Genomic DNA, 22,100 nt, shown 5'->3' on the forward strand with positions numbered 1-22,100 from the left:
AAGGAAACCCACTGAATTCTATGGGGTGAATTTTTTTTTAGAATACCAAAATTTTGGTATTTTAAATTCTGTCCGTTTGTAGAGCTTAAAAAAAAAAAAAAAAAAAACACACACACACACGATTATGCAACAGAAAGGCACAGGAAACCAGACATTAAATGGAAGACATGAAATGCAATGGCAAAGTATATTTAAAAAAAAAACCACCACACATTCTCCACAGAACTGACCCTAACAGCTTCAAAATATGTTGGCAATATGGCTGCTGCAAGCCCATCCTTTAAAGGAATAGAGTACCCAGCCCGTATGTATGTATATACACACACACACACACACACACACACACACACTTGGCTTTTGATCAGGGAAATGACTATGTACTGCATTATAGGTTATTTCATGTGGTCAACCTGCAAATCTCTCAGCCACAAGTTTGTGGTTTGCAAATCCCAGGGCTTTGCCACTGAACCATATTAGCAGAAAACATGAACCTCATCCTTGAGTGGAAAAAAAAAGTATTAAGAATCACCCTAGATATGCATCATGCAATAAGATGGAGGATGCCACAGAACATGTGATCAGAAGGCCATGTTGCAATGATATGCATTTAAGTGACACATTGATGATACTCTGGTATGTTTGTTATATGTACCGTTATGTACCCTAAAATGAGTGCATTGTAGACATTTAAAACTCTAGCCATGGTCTTCAAAGACTTCTGATGAGGCCCAGTTGTAAAATGACAGAGTCAATAATATTCTAAAGTGCAGTTTAAGGAACACCCATCTGAGAGTTCAGCTACAGGTCCCAACCATCTCGAACTCAACTCCTTAACTCCTAGTGTAATGGAGTAAGAAGTGGCTACAATAAAAGATAGCATTCCAACAAAGAGAAAAAAAACCAAGAAATAAAAAACCAAAGACACCCAGACACATTATAGGCCCCTTATATTTGGCGTCAGGGCTGCTGTTAGAAATCGCAGGGCCCCATACAGACTACATGGCAGGGCCCCCTCAAAGAAAATATTCAGCTAAAATTACAACAAAATCACTATTATCAGACACAAATATAACATAACTCACAATAAAAAAAAAGTTAAATAAAAAAGGATGAGAAAAATAGAGGCTGGGCAGTTGGAGCTCAGTGATCAGAGAGAAACAAGTTACAAATAAACTCCTGAGCAGAGATAAGTGCTGGGAGGGGGGGGGGCCCACACAAGGGAGGGGGATTAGTGAGGGACGACTCTTTCTCAGCAGATAAAAGCTGATAGCAGGGAGAGGGACAGATCAGGTTCAGGTGCTTGAGGAAGATTTCTGTATTTGTTGTTCATCACTAATCCCCCTCTGTGTGGGCCCCCCCGTGTGCTAGGGCCCCCTACAAGAGGGCTGGTGGTCCCCCCCCCCTATCAGCAGCCCCGTTTGGCGTATAAATTAGTTTTGCTAAATATGCCTATTTTCAGAGAATGAAACCTTGTCCTATGGTAGATGTACCCAGGATAGATAGGACTTGGAGGGGGTTTCCCCTGAAGGAGCTTCAAAAAGCACTGCGGCACAACCTCACACCTGTGTGTGGGGGAAGGGGGGCGTTGGCTCTGCAACATTCTCCCCAGGGAGAAAGTGGCCGAGTCTTCGCCATGCCATCACAACTATTAATAGGTAGGGATGTATATTTAAAAAAAAAAAGTTCTGATGATCATAGGAAATATTTACTATGCTCCATTAGTCAGCAATATCTAGGTGGTGTATGGTCATGTTTTCACATTTCAAAATGCAGCCGCAGTGAAGTCACAAGGTGCATTTGCACCATGCAATTTCCCTGGTGTTCCTGCAAAATACACTGCAAGTTGGAGATGCATGGGATGTGCTGTTAAGAATAAATGGCAGCATTGCTCGCTCTACAGGAGCAGCACAATTTGCCTTGTTGGTGCAGAACAGCTGCGATACCCCCACCCACAAGTGTGACCCTAGGCAAAAAAATAATATTTGACCTGGAGTGAAAACTTCCTAACAGTTTTGCTTCAATTTGTACAGATAAAAAATGGTTCCCCAAATCCTTTATAAATATCCCCTCCCCAAGTCATTTGAAGACCCCTCCAAGAACTTTCAGGGACCTACCATAATGCAAGATTTGCAACATTCCTATCTGGGCATGATAGCAAGTCAATCATTTTCTTTAAAGGGCATTGCAAAAGCAGTGCTAAACAGCGATAGCTACTGTATGAAAAGGGTTGCTTAACTGTCCAAACATTGATCACTCTTGGTGTGTAAATTGTCCCAAAGTGGGAAAGATCTCTGCAGTGTGAGAGAAGTACAATGTCTCACATTCTAGTGCCATCTGTCAGTGTAACCAACATTCTGGTTAATAGCATAGTTCTAATTAGTCTCATCACATCAGTTTTAGTTAGATAGTTCCATTTAAAATAGTGCCAAGGCAGAACCAAAAAGTCTACTTGCCTCTCCATCAAGGTGCTGGGATGTGCCAGTCTTCATTGGGCAGCATATGGATCATTCCTGTGCATGCACACAGATCTAGTCATAGATTGAAAGTTCAAACTGGTGGCCCAATTTCAATTTACAGTCATTGATAGCAGTCAGCCCTCACTGCTGCACTCAACACCTCTCCCCCCCGGGGTTAGGATTCCCAGCGCTGGGCAGAAAGAGCAGCTGCCCTGGGCAAAGCATGCATGGTAAGGATGGGGCACCATAAGTTGCTTCTACTAAGGCTGACAGGAGGAGTAGTGCGAGTGGCATCACTACTTCTGTCAGCTCAGCACTGACAGTGGAAAGGAGAGACCCGGGAGGTATGAGCTGTTCTCTCTCCTCCAAAGTTGCACATTGTGGGGGGGGGGGGGGTGTAATTTGGCATCTTTGCCCTGGATAATCTTGTCCCAACACTGAGGATTTCTATTAAGGTCTACTGAATTACCACCTGCACAAGTTTGTGGATTGATGGAGAGGAAGCCCAAGTGGCAGCAAATATAGCAGACATCTGACTAAGCCAAGCCTGCCCGCCCCACTATGTTGAGTCTGTTAGAGCTGACCCCCCCCCCCCCCCAAATAATCCTGTTGCTTTGCTTAAGCATTTGTAAGCTAGCTAGAACCCACTAGACAACTCATTTTAGTACAGTAAACGCAAGCTCTTGTCAAAACAGCCAAATAGGTTTATTCTGGTAAACATTCACAAGAGTACAATACTTCCAACTAGCTTTGTCAACATTTGTTTCTGCCGCCGTGTAAAGGCCTGGGGGTTGGGGGGGGGTTGTTCTATTTGGCACACACTTGAAATGGTGTTGCAATGAGGAAAGTTTTACATTTTTGCTGCATTGGCATCATGCCATGTAGATAGCCTGTACAGCATTTTAAAAAAAATCTGCAGCCACACATTTTGATCGAGTATTTATTTAAAAAAAGTTTAAAAAGTTAAGAGCATCAGTTTACAGGTGCGTGGTTCACAATCAACATTCTTCAGCATACATTTTTGGCAAGTTTCACCATGAAGTCTGAATTGAGCTGTGGTAAACTGCTGATCCTCATTTGCTGGCTTCTGGCATATTTGTCTCTGACCGACTGCAAGAGGGGAAAAAAAAAAAAGTTAGCATAACACTGTACAGTGAAGTCAGTTTTGAGATTAATACACAACTAAAGGTTTAGACTAATACAGGAGGTACCAAATGCAGTTAAGATGCAAACACACCATCTTCCTTGGCTGAACCAAATCCTTTTCATCTCCCCATCTCAGTGGGAAGTTTCAGCTACAGAAGGCTAGCACTCCAGAAAGTGGTAGTCAGGGCTAGGTGCCAACTGACAAGTTAAATGTCTTAAGATGAGAAATATATATATATATATATATATATATATATATATATATATATATAAATATAATCCACTACAACTCCTGCAGCTTTTCTTCATCCTACTGTAATGCAGGGAGGCACAGCCTACAAGAGTGGTAACGGCTCTAAGTGCAGCATTGTTGACAACACAGGAATCTGAAGTCAGTGGAATTCTGCCAGGCTTAGATGTGGGACTGCAAAGTATTGTAATTGTAAACCAGGAAACCCCAGTTTATACCATATGTGCATAAATACTAGCACATTATGACATACAAAGCCCCTCAGCAGCATGCTGTCAGTGCTGCCAGGGCTTCCATCTGGTCTTGCACTGGATTCTTAGGCTCCAACTATTTAAATTGCTGGGGCTGCAATGATGTCATGCACATGGGAGTTGCAGCATAGTGCTCTGCATGCAGAGAATCAATGAGCAGGTGACATCATTGGCTATTGTCAATGTGACTCCAAGGTGCATGTCTAGGAGAGATTAGGAAAGGCTGGTTGTAAGCGTACCTGTAGGTACAAGTTATAGACTAGTTTTGGGGGGGGGGGGGGGGTATAGTTCATCCCATGCTGGTAGGTTATTGGTTTCTGACCAAGTAGGCCCTTGTATGCATGCACACATAATGCTAGGAATCAGATTTATGTCCTATACTGGCAGGAAAGGGTGCTAATGGTTCCCCTTTGTCATGCCAACTATAAGCAATGTGATACTGCATGTGTCAGCACAGCTGAAACCTAACCTAGCTCAGCAACACAACCACAGTAGGAAGGCAAGATGTTATGAAGAGCCTTGCAACCCCATCCTATGGCACACCAGCACACTTTCCTATCCAGGGAGATGGGTCTTACAAGCAGTTTCTCTCCCCAATGCTTTGACTCCCAAACTACTCCAGTTTGAAACATGTCTATGTTTAGAGCTAGGTAAACCACATGACGATATGTATAATCCTGCCAAATGTGCATTTTTCTACTGGCCAGACATCCAAGAATGCAAAAACAAAAAGCATAAATTGCCAACAGTCTGAATGTTAACCAGTGTTATCTGAAGCCAGCTACTAAACCACTAGTAGATAAGGCACAAAAACATTACTCAATCCACCAGCTGTAAGCTTACCATAAACTTTGTGAGCCCCCTGTTAACGTTCAGGACATTTTTGGCCAAGTGCTGCATGACTGGGATGAGACTGCTCTCACTGTAGGCCATATAGTGTTGTAGAGTTGGAGTCTGCAAAAGAGAATTTCCATTATACACAATGCAGTTTTTGAAAGGCAAGCATTTCACCAGGGACTAGCACTTGCCATGCCCCACCTATACTACTGATATACAGTCTCACAGTGTAGCCCAAGTTTAGGATGTTAGTGGGCACCATGAAGTCTGATCAAGAAAACCTACTATGTACCCTAATGAAAGCTGATGGTGAGACTGTAGTGAGTCATATGATGCATTTACATTGAAGTTGACCACCACCCCCCCTAATAAGAAAAAAATAAATAAAAACCATGAACTTACCCATTCCCCTCCATCTATAACCTTCTGAGATAGGCAAAAAGCTGCAGCTGCTACTTGTGAAGGTGGGAAATGCACCATTCCATAGTCCAACATAGCCAGTTCTGTTAGATACTTTGCCAGGGTATGTAAAGCAGCATTTGCCTATGGCAAGAAAAAAATCAAATTAGGCAACCAGAAGCCATTCTATTAACCACATTTCCTTGACCTCTGCAAAATGCATTCCCCCCCCCCCCCCACCACCACTGTAAAAAATACTAAGGCTTGGCATTAGGGTCATTTCCAAATTCCACAAAACCTTCCTGCCCATACAGAAGTTAAAAGAGTCGAGATACGGAGGAGTGCAGGATTGAGTTTTTTGCCATTACATTGATGACTTCAGTGAAAGTCAAGTGGCCTAAATCTGTATGGATAGATATCTACATTAGTCTAGGGTAACATGTCAGACTTAAGCCCCCAAAAAGTTATAAACACTTATTTAGCCTTACCTCACCAATCTTTGATGCTCTCCTTAGAAAGTGAAGTGGTAAAGGCTTTCCAATTTCAAACTTCAATACACTTAGAATCTGCATCTCCATGTTTCTGATCTGGCCCTTTGAATAGGTGTGATCAGTAACATATGAGAAGTCTCCAATGGAGGGACAATATATCTCTTCATATTTAGATGCAATGAACATAGCAGTCACACCAGCAAGCTGCAGCATTTTCTTTGGCACCGGGTTTACCTATAGTCAAGCAAAGTAGGTCAAATTAGCATGTCAGTCAACAGGTCATAATGCTGGCAATAGGCCATTGAAAGTGTAGCTGCTGATGGCTTCTTAGGAGTAGCTTGGTGAAAACTGATGTGTCTAACCCATTAGAGAACAAAAATTGGTAAATTTGGTCCACTCAAATTCATGAAGTGTGCAGGAAATGTTAGCCTCCCTCCCAAGTAGACACAAGCCATCAATTCAACTTGCTTGTGCCCACCCAAGTTCCCTAAACTAATCAAACTACCTAGGGGCTAAACCCATTCACAAGTTTGTTTTATTGAAAACCATGGGAAAGCACAGCTAGCCTGCACCACAAAATAGTGGTTACACTGCACCTAAAGCACAGTAGGTCAGTGTGGACCTTCCTTGTTCTGGAAAAAGACCTGCAATATGGCTTTCCTTCCCTTTCAATGATCACTGCAAATCTAGAATGAAATAGAAAAGGCAGACTGCAAAACACACATTCTACCCCCCTCTCCACCATCCAATACGAAAGGCCAAGTCAGCATAAGGTCTCATGAACACAGCAACTCTTAAGCTCCTTTTAAACACCCCCCCCCCCCCACCCACATTAACCCAATTGTCTTAAATGGTTTGACACTTGTTTGCATTAAGGCCTTAAACTTTTGCAATAACCTATCCAGTTTAAGAAAGAACCCCCAAACTGTTCCTCAGATTTTTTAATCCTGCCTGGACCAACACATCAATGCACAAACCCTACACAAGGTAGGAGCTTCTACTAAGGCCACTTGCTCATAAACCTTCCTTTATTCCCACTGCACAGGAAATCCAGATATGTGGCTCCAAGGGTTTCCAAGCTACAGTCCTTCAGCTGTTGAACTGCAAGACTGACAGCCAAAGACATAGTAAAATAGCTGGAGAACCCTGCTCTAGATGAACACATGAACTGTAGCCATAGTGACAAAGTCTTTACATGCTCACCTGTAAAAATCTGTCCAAAATTGAGACAGCCATAAACATGGTCTCCTGAAGCAGCTTGAACCGCATGTGAAGTTGTACCAGCCAGTCAACGAGGATTGCCCTCATATTTCCAGTTATCTCTTGACCTTTGAGGTAGTCAGGTTGGACTGCACGTTCAGCCTACACAAAAGTAAGAGTTAAGTATTGACTGAAAGCCGATCAGGTTTGATGCCAGCTCCATTTAATGTAGTTCAACTGATTTAATGTTTATTACCCATGCATGGCTTCATAAAAAGTCAGTTATAAACCTTAAAAACTTGTAATATTTTGCTTGCTGTATGTACATGCCCTGAACAGAGTAACTCTTACTGGTAACATCTTTTGCAGTAGTCTTTCAGAACAGCCTCCTTTGATAGGCCCAGGCTCCTTTCTCAGGAAACCTCGACCCATTCACACAGATTTAAGCACCCCGTTAGCTGGCTCCCTTCAGTTCAAGAGTACCTCCAGCCAGCTGGGGAGACTAACATACCAATCTCCCATCTTCTATCCAGACTGTCAGGTGGGCAATGGTGCCGTCCTGAAAGACTACTGGAAAAGATGTTACCGGTAAGAGTAACCCATTTTTCCCCCCCTAGAGTTTTAGGACAGCTGCCTTAGAGGATAAGTAGGTACTTACCCCCTTAGGGTGGGACTACCGCTTGAAGGACCTTGTGCCCAAAGCTTGAAAACTTTAGCTGACAACAGGTCCAGCCTGTAGTGCTTGGTAAAAGTTGCATAACTGGACCAGGTTGCTACCCAAAAGATCTTCTCCAGGGTAGCACCAGCTCTTTCCACCTGGGAAGTTGCCATAGCCCTATTGGAATGTGCCTTAATTACGTACCAAGACCGAGACCTCCATCCCGCTAGAAGCATAGGCCTGGTAAATGGCTAACCTTAGCCATCTGGAAAAAAAAAAAAAAAAAAAAAAAAACCCACACACATTCAGAGGCTTTAGCCCCTCTACTGACACCAGCAAATAGGAATTTAGGAAGTCGGGATTCCCTCTTTGTTCAAGCTATGTACTGAAGGACACTTTCTAACATCTAACTTATGAAAATTACTCTGTTATTCATAGGCTTTTAACAGAAAGTTGTTAAAATGATTTGATCTCTATGAAACTGCGAGACCACTTTAGGACACGTCTTGAGGGTTCAAACTGTCACTGCACAAATAGTAATAGGTTCATATGACTCCAGGAGCCTGTAGAACCATGGATAGATCCCACATAGGAAAATGGCTATTACTCACTGGTTTCTGCCTGTTTAAGGCCTTAACGAAACTAATCACCCAAGGGTTTTCAGCCAAGGATACTCTAAAAAGACAATTACCGAAACTTGGCTCTTTAGGGTGCCAACATCTAACCCTTTATCTGCCCCACTCTAGAAATTCTAGTACTTTCACTACCTACATCCAAGGAGCTTCCTGCGTACCAGTTAAGACGCTTCCAGGTCTTTAGGTAAATGGCCCACGTTTTTCTTGCTACTATGCAGAGTCACCACCGGGTGATCCGAAAGCCCCTTGCTTTTCAAAAACTCGATTCCTCAGGAGCCAGGCTGCGAGATTCTAAGGCTCCGCCTGAGGACAAAAACTGGGCCCAGATAGAGGAAGGTCCTCCTGAACTGCCAGACCTTTCAGGACCGAAATCCACAGTCTCCTGGGCCAATGTGGTGCTATGAGGATCAGGGTAGTGTCCGCTTCCTGAAACTTCTGGTATTTGGTATTAACACTGGTGGGGGGGGGGGGCTAAGGCCAACTTTGGGCAAGGGAGTCTACTCCAAGAGCCCCGTCCCACCTGTTCAGGTAAAAATAAATAAAGCCACGATTTTGCATTTTGCATTTTGCTGAGGCGCAGACAGATCCATGCACAGCACTTCCATCTGAGTGGTTCAGTCGCCTTCCCTTGGGTTTTCCCACTCAGGAAGTCAGCCAACTGGTTCAATTTTCCTTTTAGGTGAACCGCTGACAGGGAGAGCACTTGGCTTCAGCCCACTGAAGAATTCTCTCTGCCAGAGCCCACAGAGACTTGTCCTTGTTCCCCCTTTCGGTTGACATTGGCAACTACTAGTTGCCTGAGCAGACCTACACCTTGTGTCCCTGTAGTTCTGTCTGGAAGGCTCCGAGAGCCAGCTCTGCTGCTCTTAGTTCTCTCCAGTTTGAAGATTGCCTTGGTTCTTTAGTTCCAGGAACCCTAAATCAGTTGGGAAATCCAGATGAGCGCCCCTTGCATCCATAACAACTCTGGATACTGTCAGGACCCAAGACCCAGGATGAACAGTTGTAGTCGGCAGGAGTGAAGGCCCACCTACTGTATCTCTGGAATTGCAGCCGCCAGCGACCCCAGTGCCGACATAGCTTGTCTTATTGGTATAGATTAGAAGGAAAAAAAAAAAAAAGACAGACAAGTTATTAGCCTTTTACAAAAGCATGAAAGACCCAACCCATAAAAAGGTGACCTTTTACGTGGCACCAGGCTGTATTTTTTCAGATTTAGGAGCCATCCCAGGCTCTAAGAATTGCAAGTAGGTCCTTGGACAGCCATTCTGAGAAGGGGCAAACAGGAGCAGATCGTCCAGGTGGGCAATGACAGATACTGCAAGGACACCAAGGCCTCTGCCATGACCTGAAATTGTAAGTTAGTGCCCCCTTTCGTCCTTATGACCAACCTGAGAAACTTGACACCCCTCCCAATATGGGAATATGCAGGTAGAAGTTTGAGGTATAGCAAAGCCATGAAGCAGTTTGGAGGAAGGATGGCTCTTATAGAGAAGATAGAATCCATCCTGAAAACTTTTGTAAGCAATCAAGAGATTTAAGGGCTTTAGAGGTTCAGGATAAGTCTGTATATGCCTGAAGGCTTCCGCACCACAAAAACATGGAGTAGAAACCTCCGCCTAACTCCTTTGGTGGTACTTTCTGCACGTCCCTGTTTCTCCAGTTCTTTCAGGGAGGAGAGTAGGGCCAAAGCCCTCTTTCTGCATTTTGGTAGTTCGGTGACAAATATCCTGTGCAGAGGGTGGCTTGAAAATTCCAAATGATGCCTAGAGGCAATCCATTCCCTACTCTGGGAGGAAGGCCCGCAGTCTTACTCGTCATTGAGATTTTTTGGGCTGTTCAGCAGACCAGAAAAAAAAAAAAAAAAAAAAAAAAAAAAAAAAAAAAAAAAGACACCCCCCCCCCCCCCAACCCCAAGACCACTTTAGGGCAGAGAAGTTTCTCTAGGGTAAGATTTCTTTTGAAAGGTTCACTACATCCATGCTTGACAGGAAATGACTTCTTGTCTGCTCCAAGACCGTTTCCAGGTGGAACCGAACAGGTGGTCTCCTGTAAAGGGAATCCCACATAGTTTAGCCTTGGATCTGCCATCGCCCTGCCAAGTCTTAAGCCAAAAAGCATTTCTTGCTGAATTGGCTAGGGCTGAAGATCTAGCAGACACGTGTACCGATTCGGCCGCAATATAAACCACACCCCGAAGGAGCGTGGGGAAGAAAGACCTAATAGTCTGAGGTGCCAGCCTCAATGTGCACTTTTAATCTGGGTTTACCAATACTCCAGATTGCAGGCAACAACCATCATAGCCATGGCAGGTTTAAGATTACCTAAGGAGGGAGGAATCCATTCTGTTATCCAAGGGATCAGGAAGAGAACCCATGTCCTCAAAGGCTGTTTTCCTCGAGACCTGAGAGGAGGCCGCATCTAGTTTTGGTGATTTATTCCATACCGACACATCCTCTTTGGAAAAGTGAAACCTTTTCAGGGCTCTAGAAAAAAGAAAGGCTCTCAGGATCTTGCCATTCTTTAACAGCTTCCACCAGGACTTCATGTACCGGGAAGACCCTACCCTGCTCGCCTAAACCCAGGTACATTTGGTCACAAAGAGGCAGTCTTCTCCTCCTGAATTCCTAAGGTGGTGTGGATCACTCAGACTTTGAGGGTTATTTTGTACCTAGAAGCTCTTGTGGACTCACCATCCACCCCTTCTGGTTCTGACTTCCCTTGGGAGCCTGATGGTGTACTATCAACATTCCTCACCCTGTTTCAGTACCCCCTGGTTTCCCCCCTCCCCCCCCACTAGTAGAGGGTACCACCAGTGGGGGGGGGGGGGCAGAGAATTCTCTTGCTGTGCTAGCTGAGGGGAGCCTGGGGGTTTACAAAAAAAAAACACATTAAATGTCAAGGTGCCAAAAAGCTCCTTAACAGATGCAGCTAGATCCATATGTATGCGCTAGGTATATGTATACATGTGTTGGAGCTGAAGGGGGGGGGGGTGGGAGTCTCCCCACTGGCTCCTGTGAGAGGCTTCTCATAGGGCAGTGGAGAAGCCCAATCAGGGGGAAACGTCCAGGCTTGTAGCTACCCCAGAAGACAGATTATGCTGCAAGGAATTCTGGGAGTGGGTATAAGTTTGGGGGGGAGCATGCGACAGGCGTCTTTGGTGGAAGCAGTCCCAGGAGGGAGAGAACGGCTGTCTCCCCTCCTGTCTGAGGAAGCGGATGTCTTGGGCCGTCGCCTGAGAATCCAGAGATTGCCGAGTGAGCTTAGGAGGATCAGGTGTGCCGAGAACCAGCGGAGAGCAAGGGGGGGGGGGGGTTTCAGTCCCAGGAAAGCCTACACAGGTCGTGAGTACTGAGGATTGCCCCTGGGGGTCTGCCTAGTGTTAGAGGTGAACACTTAGGAGAGGGTTCTGGGATCCAGTGCCAGCTAGCAGTAAAGGGGGTGCCTAGGTTGAGGACCCTGAAGTTACAGAGGGGGTACATAGTCAGTGGACCCTGAAGAGTAACAAGTGTAAAGGGGGCACCTGCAGTAGGGCCCTGAATTGTACAGAGTGTTGAGAATTGCATTCATACAGGAACCTTTAGCAGTTTACTACAAGCCAGAGCAAGGCTGGGGAGTAAAGTCAGGGACTCTGCAAGTCAAACAGTGTCAGAAGCTCTATTCTTCAGTCCTGGATCTTCTGCACTTAAGTCGGGGGGGGATCTAGCACCTTTCAAGTTAGTGTGTTATTAAGAGTCAATGAGCGCTGGCTAGCGTCAGGACAGCATTGACAGACATTTTCTGGAGAAAGTCCCAAGTGTATTCAGTTGAAGCCTACAAGGAGTATCCCACTCATTCCCTTCTCCCATCCCCTTTTCTACAATAAAAACTACAAAACAAAGATGCCAGAGTTGTCTATGTCTCAGTGCTCACACCTAGGGCCTCAGCCCACATGGGCTGGAGAGGTAACTGATGGCAGACCCAGATCAGGTAACAGGCCTGGAAAACCTGCTTCACATATTTTGTGCCAGCACATGTTCCCTGACTAGGCTATCTACACAGTCTTTACAAAGTGCCTTGGTCCAGGATTCCCCCATAGCAGCCTTGCATGATGGGCATTTTCTCTTCAAGCTACGTGGCGATTTGGATTTCTGAGGCCTTACTATGGACTACAAAAGGAAAAACACACTGGCTAAGAATCTAAATGGCCCCCAGCACAGCATGCCCCCTAGGGAGTGATACTTGGGACCACCACCATGATCCCACAAATCCTCCCTCCTTTAGACCACTGGGGGGGGGGGGGGGGAAGCTAGTAGGGGTTAAGTAAAACCACCCCAGGGCTGGTGCTGGCTTCAGTAGGAGCAGTCCCTGAGGCCTGTGCCTCCAACATATCCCTAAAGTGGCCTTGTCCGAGTGTCTGTAGCTGGCCCCCCAGCCGATCGTCTGACCCACTTTCCATACCATGGTCGGTACTGGAAGCTGCAGCTGTCGGCGGAAGTGCCTGCCTCAACCGGAAAGGTCACCCGTCATCCGGCCGAGCAGCTCAAAGCTGGCTGCAAGTACAGGAGGTCAGCTGCACTTCTGGCCTGCTCTCCCCAAGCATGGAGAGTGGGCCCCCAGAGCCTGGACCTCCACTGAGAGGAGCTGGGGTGATGACAGGCAGCCAAGGTAACCAGGCCCCTACCCAGCTGCCATGGAGAGCCTTCACTCTCCCTCTAGAAACAGCCCCCAGCCTGTGTCTCCCCACCAGAACTGAAGGGAGCCAGCTAACAGGGGGCTTAAATCTGTAAGTGGGGCGATGTTTCCTGGAATAGAGAAAAAAAAAACAAAGTTGAGTCTTGTTTTATTGCACTTAGAAGCACCTTCTTTGTGTTCCATTTTTTCTACTAGAGTTTCTATTCTTATAGAGTGCTACTGACGTGCATCTCAAGACCCTGTCTGCATCAGGATTTAAGACTTTGAACTTGAGGGTCTTTTGCCAAGAGTGCCCTAGACCCAACTAATTTCTGTCTACACGACCTCTGCAGCCTTCTCTTCAACCTCAGTTAGACAGACTATTAAAGCTGCTTGCTCTGATTTTCTGCACATGTGGGGTCAGTGTGCTTTAAAAGCAAGTTAGAGCCTACATTTCTTGGAAACAGAATATTAGATCAATAGAGATTGGTCACAAGATTGCAATGCCAGAACTGCATGCAAATATGCTGCCCCTTTGCTATGGTAGATGTCCTCACCTCCAGGTCTCGCAGGTAGCAGTAGATATCCTTCACATAATCGCTACACAGCATGGGATTGTCAGCATCATCTTCATCCACATCCTTCACCGCCAGCAGAGCATCTGAGAAAGCTTCACTTTGCTCTTCCATTGGAGAAGCACCAGATGTGTCCATTGGGCTCACAGGCTAATAAGAAACTGTGCTTTAGAATACATTAGATATGCCAATTCCAAAAACTGAACTAACAATGGCTGGTTAGTCACTACATGAAGAGGTTTTAGTTACTGCAAAGCCTGTCAAAAGCTTAAAAAAGGTCAGTTTGAATCCCAACCATGGCACTACCTGTAATGAGTTTGCCTATTCTTGTGCCTCCGAGCTTCCTCCCCACACTACAAATACATGCTGGTAGGTTATTTTTCCCCTGTCTAAAGGCCCTAGTAGGTTTGTGTATTGGAGACCTTAGATTGAGGGCAGGGATGGATGTAAAGACGCTACACAAGCACCTGTAGTAAAAAAGGTCTACGCCAGAATATGTAGATATCTGCATAGGTTGCGCCCCCCAAACATTTACCCATCGACTCACTTGCTTAAGGCCACTTTCACACATACGGTCCGTTTTTCATCCATTGACAGATGAAAAATGGACATTAATGCATCTCTATGGGAAAAATTTAAAAAAAAAAAAAAAAAATGATAATGGATGATCATCCATTTTCATCAACGTCCCGTTTTTGGAACGGATGAATGCCCTTTTCTTCATCCGTCAAAAAATAAAAACGAAAACTGATACATTGACGTGAGTGAACTGAACGGACTGTATGTGCGAAAGGGGCCTAAGTGCTGGTTCATATTAGTGCGATTGCATGTAATGCGGAGCGCACTGCTCCTAATTTACATGCAATCTCTGTGCGGTGCAAATTTCAGCCAGCCATACAGTTTGTATGGCTGAATTGCATTAAACACGCACCTGAATCGGATCGCATGGTGGTTCACACTAGTGCGATCCGATTCTGCACAAACTTGCATATCGCAGTGCGATATGCAATCTCAACTGGGGGGGGGGGGGTATCGTTAACTTTTAATTGACACCCCCTGCATATCGCATATGGGAGTGTGAACTGCCAGGGGTGCGGATGCGATTCGGGAACACGCTGTATATTCACAGTGTTCCCGCATCGCACAAATGTGAACCGGGACTGAATGTGCTAAGCAGCTGCAATAACAAACAGGGATTGGAAGTGCAGGCTCTACTTTTACAAAAGTTGTCAAGACTGTACAATACTCCCAACTCCCCATTTTCAGAATGCACCCAGATAAAGTTTTGGGTTTAGATACACCAATGTATTATTGGACAGCTGTACATATTGAACTTTTGAGTGTTTGGCACCTTCATAAACTCCAGCAAGAGTTAAAACCCCTCAATAGCTACAGGAGGTATACAGATACCAATATTTCCCTAATAATGAACAGTTTATTAGGATGCTAGAGAAGCATAGGTTTTGGGTGGACTGGCTTTATACAGTTGTAGCAACATGATTCTGTATATCACCTTCTCCATCTCCTCCTCCACAGGAGTTGGCTTAGCAACCTTTTCCACATCAGTTTTTACAGCTTTGCTTTCCTGCAATAGACACATAGAATATAATTACACCATGACGGGGGAAAAGGAGAAAGGCATACCTCATAGGACAGCATCAGGAGAGAAAAACCCACACACACCAGATTGTATTTGTATTTCTATGGTGTGAACGGGCCTAAAACGCAGCTATGAATATTAGACCTGAGCCAGCAAAACAAGTTGCTTTATACACACTTAGGGGCCTAGTCACACTAGTGCAATTTGATGCAGCAACACAGGCTTATTGCTCACATTGACAAAACAGGTTTATCCAGCCTTCTATTATACAATATAAAGGTCCCTCAACATTAATTTGCTTCAGGATTTAAATAAAGGCAAGAACAGGAAACTAAAATTCAAGAGAACAAGTAGATTAGGAAGGGTGAAGATAGAGGAAAGCCTTGCCTTTTTTAATGCTGGCTTAACTCTGTTGAGGTGGTTCCCGATATCCCCCAGAGCATTCCTTTGCTGTGGCTTCAACAGTCCAACCTTCTTTGTAGCTGCCACAGTCTCCATTTTATTCTCTGCATGGAGTCGCTTACTCTGAAAATAGTTTGCAATGTGTCAGGGTTCAGTTGAAAGATTGAATCCAAGATCAAAAAAAGGACTACGCTAAAGCTGGATTCCCCTACCAGAAAAGAAAAAACAGCTATAAAAAAAAAAAAAAAAAAAAAAAAAAAAAAAGTAACCAAGAGTAGCTCTCTTTAGTTTTAGAGAAACAAGGAATTAGAAAATACGTCTTTTAATTGATCTGTGCACTCATTAAGGAGATTCACCATCTGTCCAGCTTACGGTTACCAAAAGTGCAAAGGTATCCAACATTTTGGATTGGCATCAGAACACTAAGAGGGGAATTTTCCAATGGGTACAATAGTACAGGTTCCAATTTTGGCTCTGGGACAGGAAGCAGAGGGCTTTTGCCTTATTCCAGTGGAAATTTCATCATCATCATCATCATCTATAGGGCCAGCAATTTACGCAGCGCTTTACAATATTCGAGGGAGACACTACATATACAATACAAGAGGATTTAGAGGGCCCTGCTCAGAAGAGCTTACAATCAAATGAAAATCCACCATTTTGGGGCATTTGTTGGCAGGGCCGGATTAAGAGCATCATGGGCTTGGTGCTGAGGATTTAGAAGGGCCTTAAGGGCCGTGCCTTGGCATGCACCCAGAGGAAGAAGGGTGCAGCCATGCATGCTGAATTCAACATGGGATGCTGTCTCTGAAGCCCATAAACACATCCATGCATCGGCAACTGTCCCTCCTTGTCCGGCCTTCGTGCTGTGTGGGGAGGTTCTGAGGGAGCTGCCTGGGGAAGCGAGCATAGAAGCCAGATTTCTGTGTTTACAAGTGACAGAAGAGCGGTAACAGTGAATATGGCCAACCCGGGGCCTATATTAAGGTAGGGGCCTGGAGCTGCAGCTCCAATAGCCCCTACGTTAATCTGGCCCTGTTTGTTGGGAAGGGAGTGACAATCAAAATTGACTTTGAAGCATGCAGAGTTTAAATTCTCACTTGCTGAATACTTACAGTGAAGTAGAGGGAAGCCAGGAAGCTAACATTCCCAAAAGCCTACCATTTTCCAGTGACACCTGGTACAGTTTAAAGCTGAATCAGAAGACTAGCCAATTTTAAATAGTTGTGCAGATTCCTGATTTTTTTTTGGGGGGGGGGGTGAAGGGGAAAAAAAAGGGGGAGGTAGTGCCAGAGAAGACAAGTTGCCAGTAGGTTATCAACTTGTAGTAGATTCTCATTAGCAACCCCATCAGACAAACACCTTTAGATCCATGAAATGCAGGAGTTTTTCTAAAGAGCCAATTCAGTTTATATGCAGACAAGCCATCATTACATGGTTCTCGGTAAACCCTCACGATTGGACAGACTGACTCATGCGTGGCCCATGGATATGTACAGCAAACAACTATAGTAGCTTTCTGCATTTAGGAGTTAGGAAGCTGATGTCCCATGTGCAGCAAGTAACTATATTGGCTTTCTACATTTGTTAGATTTTAAGAGATAGAAAATTGATGTCCAACACAGAGCTGGTACTTTACATGTGACTGAGAAAAAGTACAGTTATAATACAACTACTTCACAAACAAACATCCCTCCACATGGTTCCATTATTACCCTTGTCATCACAGCTGCCATCCTTCCACCAAGGTTCACAATCCAAAGTCTTCCACAATCTGAACTCTACCACCATCTGTCAGGTTTAAATCCATCAAAACTGCCTGCTGATTTGCTGGAGGTGGAGAGCTGATGTCAAACAGCTGAGTGTCCTGAGCTCTGCTTATTGATCAGCTGATCACAGATATTGGGCTTTCCTCCCCTGTCTTCTTATCTGGCCTAAATATCAGGCTGTTGTATGGCTGTCCTCTGTCTCTGACTTTCTGGGTGAAGTGTCAGCTATTGAAGATTATTTTAGTAGATAAATGCCTAAATTGTAATGCATTCAGTTAAATGTAATTTAATAGCATTATGTTTCAACTTGCAAGTGTATAATTATGTGGAGTGTGTTGTATACAAACTCCCCTGAATTACAATGAGTTTGCTCGTGCACAGAATTACAAACAATTGCCTTTTGTTTTAATAAAATACTTTTAACCTTCATTGCATATCAGCACTGCAAATCTTTCTATCTACATGCACTCCAGTAACTGTTGTGGGATTCCTTTTTTCTCAGGGTTGGACAACAGTGGAACATGTCTATGTAATGTGCATTCTCATGGGTGTTTGTCCCTATTGGGAGAGTTTGCATCAGGGTGACAGCATAGGAGATTCTAGATTTCCAGGTAGTATTTTAATAGCAGCATTGAAAAATATTGAAAATGACTTTTGAGGTGGCTTTAAGGCCCCTTTCACACCTACGGTCCATTCAGTTCATCAGTTCAGTCACGTCAAAATGTATCCGTTTTCCATCCGTTTTTCTTCAGTTGTTATCTGTTTTTCATCCGTTTTTCGTTAGTTGTAAGGCTCCTTTCACACAGTAAGTCCGTCAAACGGACTCCGCTTTTGTAAGCGGGGGATTGATCCGCCGATCCCCCAGCTGAGCAGGAGAATGACAGCGGTTCTCCACACAGTGGAGACACAGCTGTCACAGCCCCATAGATCTCTATGGGGGAATCGGATGAGAACGGACCGTCGGTCCGTTCTCATCCGATCCCATCCGATCCGCTGGACGGATGGAAAATAGGGTTTCCATCCGTCCAGATTTGACGGATCGGATCGGGTGTCAGCGGACATGTCTCCGCTGCCATCCGATGCCCCATAGAGATGCATGGGGGGACCGCTCAGATCCGCCAAAAAAACGGACAGGTGGATCTGAACGGTCCGCCTGTGTGAAAGGGGCCTTATCCGTTTTTCATCCGTTTTTCGTCAGTTGTTATCTGTTTTTTATCCATTGTCATCCGTTTTTCATCCTACATCATCCGTTTTTTATCCGTTTTTCATCCATTGTCATCCGTTTTTCATCCGTTGTCATCCGTTTTTCATCCGTTGTCATCCGTTTTTCGTCCGATCTGTTTTTTTGACGGATGAAAAAAAACGGACATTGATGGAAGTGGATGAAAACGGATGTTAACTGATGATCATCCGTTGTCATCCGTTTTTACATAGAGATACAATGATGTCTGTTTTTCATCCGTCAACGGATGGATGAAAAAGGGACAAACGGACAGCATGTGTGAAAGGGGCCTTAGGCCCCTTTCACACAGGCGGACCGTTCAGATCCGCCTGTCCGTTTTTTTGGCGGATCTGAACGGTCCCCCCATGCATCTCTATGGGGCATCAGATGTCAGCAGAGACACGTCCGCTGACACCCGATCCGATCCGTCTAATCTGGATGGATGGAAACCCTATTTTCCATCCGTCCAGCAGATCGGATCGGATTGGGATCGGATGAGAACGGACCGACGATCCGTTCCCATCCGATTCCCCCATAGAGATCTATGGGGCTGTGACACAGTGCGGGGAACAGCTGTCATTCTCCTGCTCAGCGGGGGATCGGCGGATCGATCCCCCGCTGAGAAAAGTGGAGTCCATTTGACGGACACAGTGTGTGAAAGGAACTTTAAGCCCCGTACACACGCAACGATTATCGGCTGACCGATCGTCCGTCTTTTGTCCAGAGTTGTGTTTTGTTGGTTGGAATGTGCCTAGACTGCACACGAATTTTCTCGCCCAACAAAAATCTGCTTCTGAAGTGATGTCATGTGTTGGTTTGCTTTCTTTGTGTTCTTTCTTATCTGAGCATGCCCAGTCTTGCTCATCAGATTTTTCCCTGTCGAAATCTGTACTGACTGCACGAAAATCGGCCGTGTTTTAACGGCCAACAAAAATTTTATATAAAATCGGCAGATCGGACGTTGGACAAAAATTCCCTGCCAATTTTCGATGCGTGTGTACGGGGTTTTAGGCTTTATTCACACTGTTGCATTGTGGTAACTCGCACTAATGCATGTTATATATTTTAGTGTGTTGCAGTGCAATAGACTTTGAATGGCACCCTAACTTACCTCCACAATGCACTTGCTGTGCCTGGCAATGTACTACCATGTGTTGTGGTGCATTGCATTGGAAAAAAAGGCATAGTTTTTTGTCTATTCTGGGGGGTTGACAGCCCAATCAACTGAATGGGCTACCCTAATGCAACGCACATCAATGTGCAACGTAATACATGGTAACACAAAGAACAGGGCATACAGGTATGGCTGAAAATTTGAAAACCATTTCCATGTAAATATACAGTTATAAATAGTGGTGTGCTACTCAGTGATAACAGTAGTGATATATATACTACTCAATATCAAGTGAAAATACACAAATAATATGTCAATCACAAAAATATTATTAATAATGAAAAATGTGTTGCGCAATCAATATAAAGTGTATTAATTCAATCAAGTAGGAAATTCATGGGGGGCGTGGCCGACGAGTAATGTGAGCGGACATGTCCTGCAGTAGCTCCGCTGGTATCCTGCTATTCTCCTGTCTATCTCAGCCATCCTGTGCCCGATTTACCTGCAATTTTCAGGCTTACCTCTCCACACCTTCTGCTTGCCGGCCGTGCCACCATTTCCATCCGGACGGATGTCCTCCCAAGGCACGAAATCCCGATCGGCGGCGGACCCTGGTGGCCAAGATGGCGGCGCCGCCACCCGCTCGGCGAAGCAGAAGGAGACCGCACAGCGCCTGTTCGCAAAGCCCCCAGGTAAAGACCTTGCTCCCCCTCCCTGTCAGGCTGATGTGGGGGATGTGGATATGACCTCGGGGGACTTGGGGGATGCTGGGCCTCTCCTGTCGCTGGACTCTGGGCCCTCGGCCCTCCCTGAGGCGGGAGCGGCGCTGCAGTTGGGGCCTACCTCCCCTTCCTTGACCCTTGATTCGGAGCCCACCCTGCGGGATATCCTTTCAGCGGTCACCACTGGCAACGCTAACATCGCTAGATTGGCTGGAGAAGTCCAGGGCATTAAACTAGAACTGTCCCTAGTACGCCAGGACATGCAGAAGCTGCGGGATCGCACGGCTGCATTGGAGGGCCGGGTCAGTACTATAGAAGATGAGTGGCAACCATTGCAGCGGGATGTTCAGTTTCTCCACTCTATTACTACAGCTAATGCAGCCAGACTGGAGGACATGGAAAACCGCTTGCGTAGGAATAATGTGAGGGCAGTGGGAATCCCTGAAAAGGCGGAGGGGAAACACCCTGTGGATTTTATTGAAGCATGGCTGCTGACCACCTTTGGCAAGGATTCCTTCTCCCCTATGTCTTTCCGTGGAGCGGGCCCACAGGATCCCTGCTAGACCTCCTCCGCCGGGAGCCCCCCCAGACCCTTTCTATTCAAGCTGCTCAATTACAAGGACCGTGATGTCGTCCTGAATAAAGCAAGAACCACTGCTGATCTCTCTATAGATAATGCCAGAGTCTCTCTGTACCCTGATTTTTCTGCTGAAGTGCAACGCAGGAGAGCTAAATTTCTGGATGTTAAGAAGAGGCTGCGCAAACTGAATGTGCCATATTTCATGCTTTATCCTGCCAAATTGAAGGTGGTGGCGAATGGCTCGACCCAATTCTTTGACAACCCCCAGGCCGCTGTGAACTGGCTGGATAGGGAGGAACGTCATCTAGCCCGGCAGGTACCCCCCTGAGTTTGGGGACGCTGTTATCCTTTACTGGCTTTGAGTTTCAGTCTACGGTGCGGAGCACTGACTGTCCGTTTCCAAGTTTTTTTCTACAGTTGGTGTTTTTTACCCCCCCAATAGGGGTATTACATTTGGGATCACCGCTCGGCTGAGCGAGACTGTCGTGTTACCCCCCAAGGTTGATTGTATGCGGTTCCTTTGCATACTGTGCCCATATCATGTTGTCCTGCGGGGACATGCTGACTCCGTGGAACGGAGAATGGTTTACTACTGGGCCCTGTTGGCCCCCTTGATTTTGTTCTTTGCACTGCTGCTTTTCCCCCCCTTCCCTACCTCATGTTATTTTTCAGGTGAGACCTCTCAGGCCTAGGACTCTTCCGGCTGCAGATGGCTGGCGTGGACTGCACTTCCCTCTCTACCTACCTACGCACTTGGTGCGGTGGTGTGGGATGCCCTTAAGGCCTTTTTGCGTGGTCAAATTATCAAAGGGATTACTATGGTTAAACGTAACTCTGCACAGTGGGAGGAAACGGTTCGTAATGACATGAAACGTAGGGAGGAAGCTATGATAGCCTCGCCCTCTCCCTCTGCGCAGAAGGCCTGGCTGGAAGCGCAGGCTTTGTATAACTCGGTGGTACTCTCAGCGGCTGAGAAGAAACGATATTTCCTGCAGCAAACTTACTTTGAGGAGGGCGAGAACACTGGGCACATGCTGGCTATGGTAGCCAGATCTCAACAGGATCCTGGCTCGGTGACGGAGATTGTCTCTCCCTCCGATTGATTGATTGTATGCGGTTCCTTTGCATACTGTGCCCATA

The 22,100-nt window shown here is 45.6% G+C and overlaps 1 protein-coding gene across 1 annotated transcript; it reads right to left on the bottom strand.

The window, feature by feature from the left end:
- Positions 1 to 3,464: 3,464 nt before the first annotated feature.
- CCNB1 (cyclin B1) lies at positions 3,465 to 20,221 on the bottom strand (the record flags this gene model as incomplete). The annotated part of the gene is made up of 9 exons (XM_082243133.1): positions 3,465 to 3,566; positions 4,947 to 5,057; positions 5,343 to 5,483; positions 5,828 to 6,064; positions 7,034 to 7,192; positions 13,534 to 13,701; positions 15,065 to 15,136; positions 15,539 to 15,676; positions 20,180 to 20,221. 9 exons carry the CDS (start codon positions 20,219 to 20,221, stop codon positions 3,465 to 3,467), a joined length of 1,170 nt encoding a protein of 389 aa, XP_082099259.1.
- Between the last annotated feature and the right edge of the window lie 1,879 nt (positions 20,222 to 22,100).

Source organism: Pelophylax lessonae, assembly GCF_965119305.1.
Source record: "Pelophylax lessonae genome assembly, chromosome: 1".
NCBI lineage: Eukaryota > Metazoa > Chordata > Amphibia > Anura > Ranidae > Pelophylax > Pelophylax lessonae.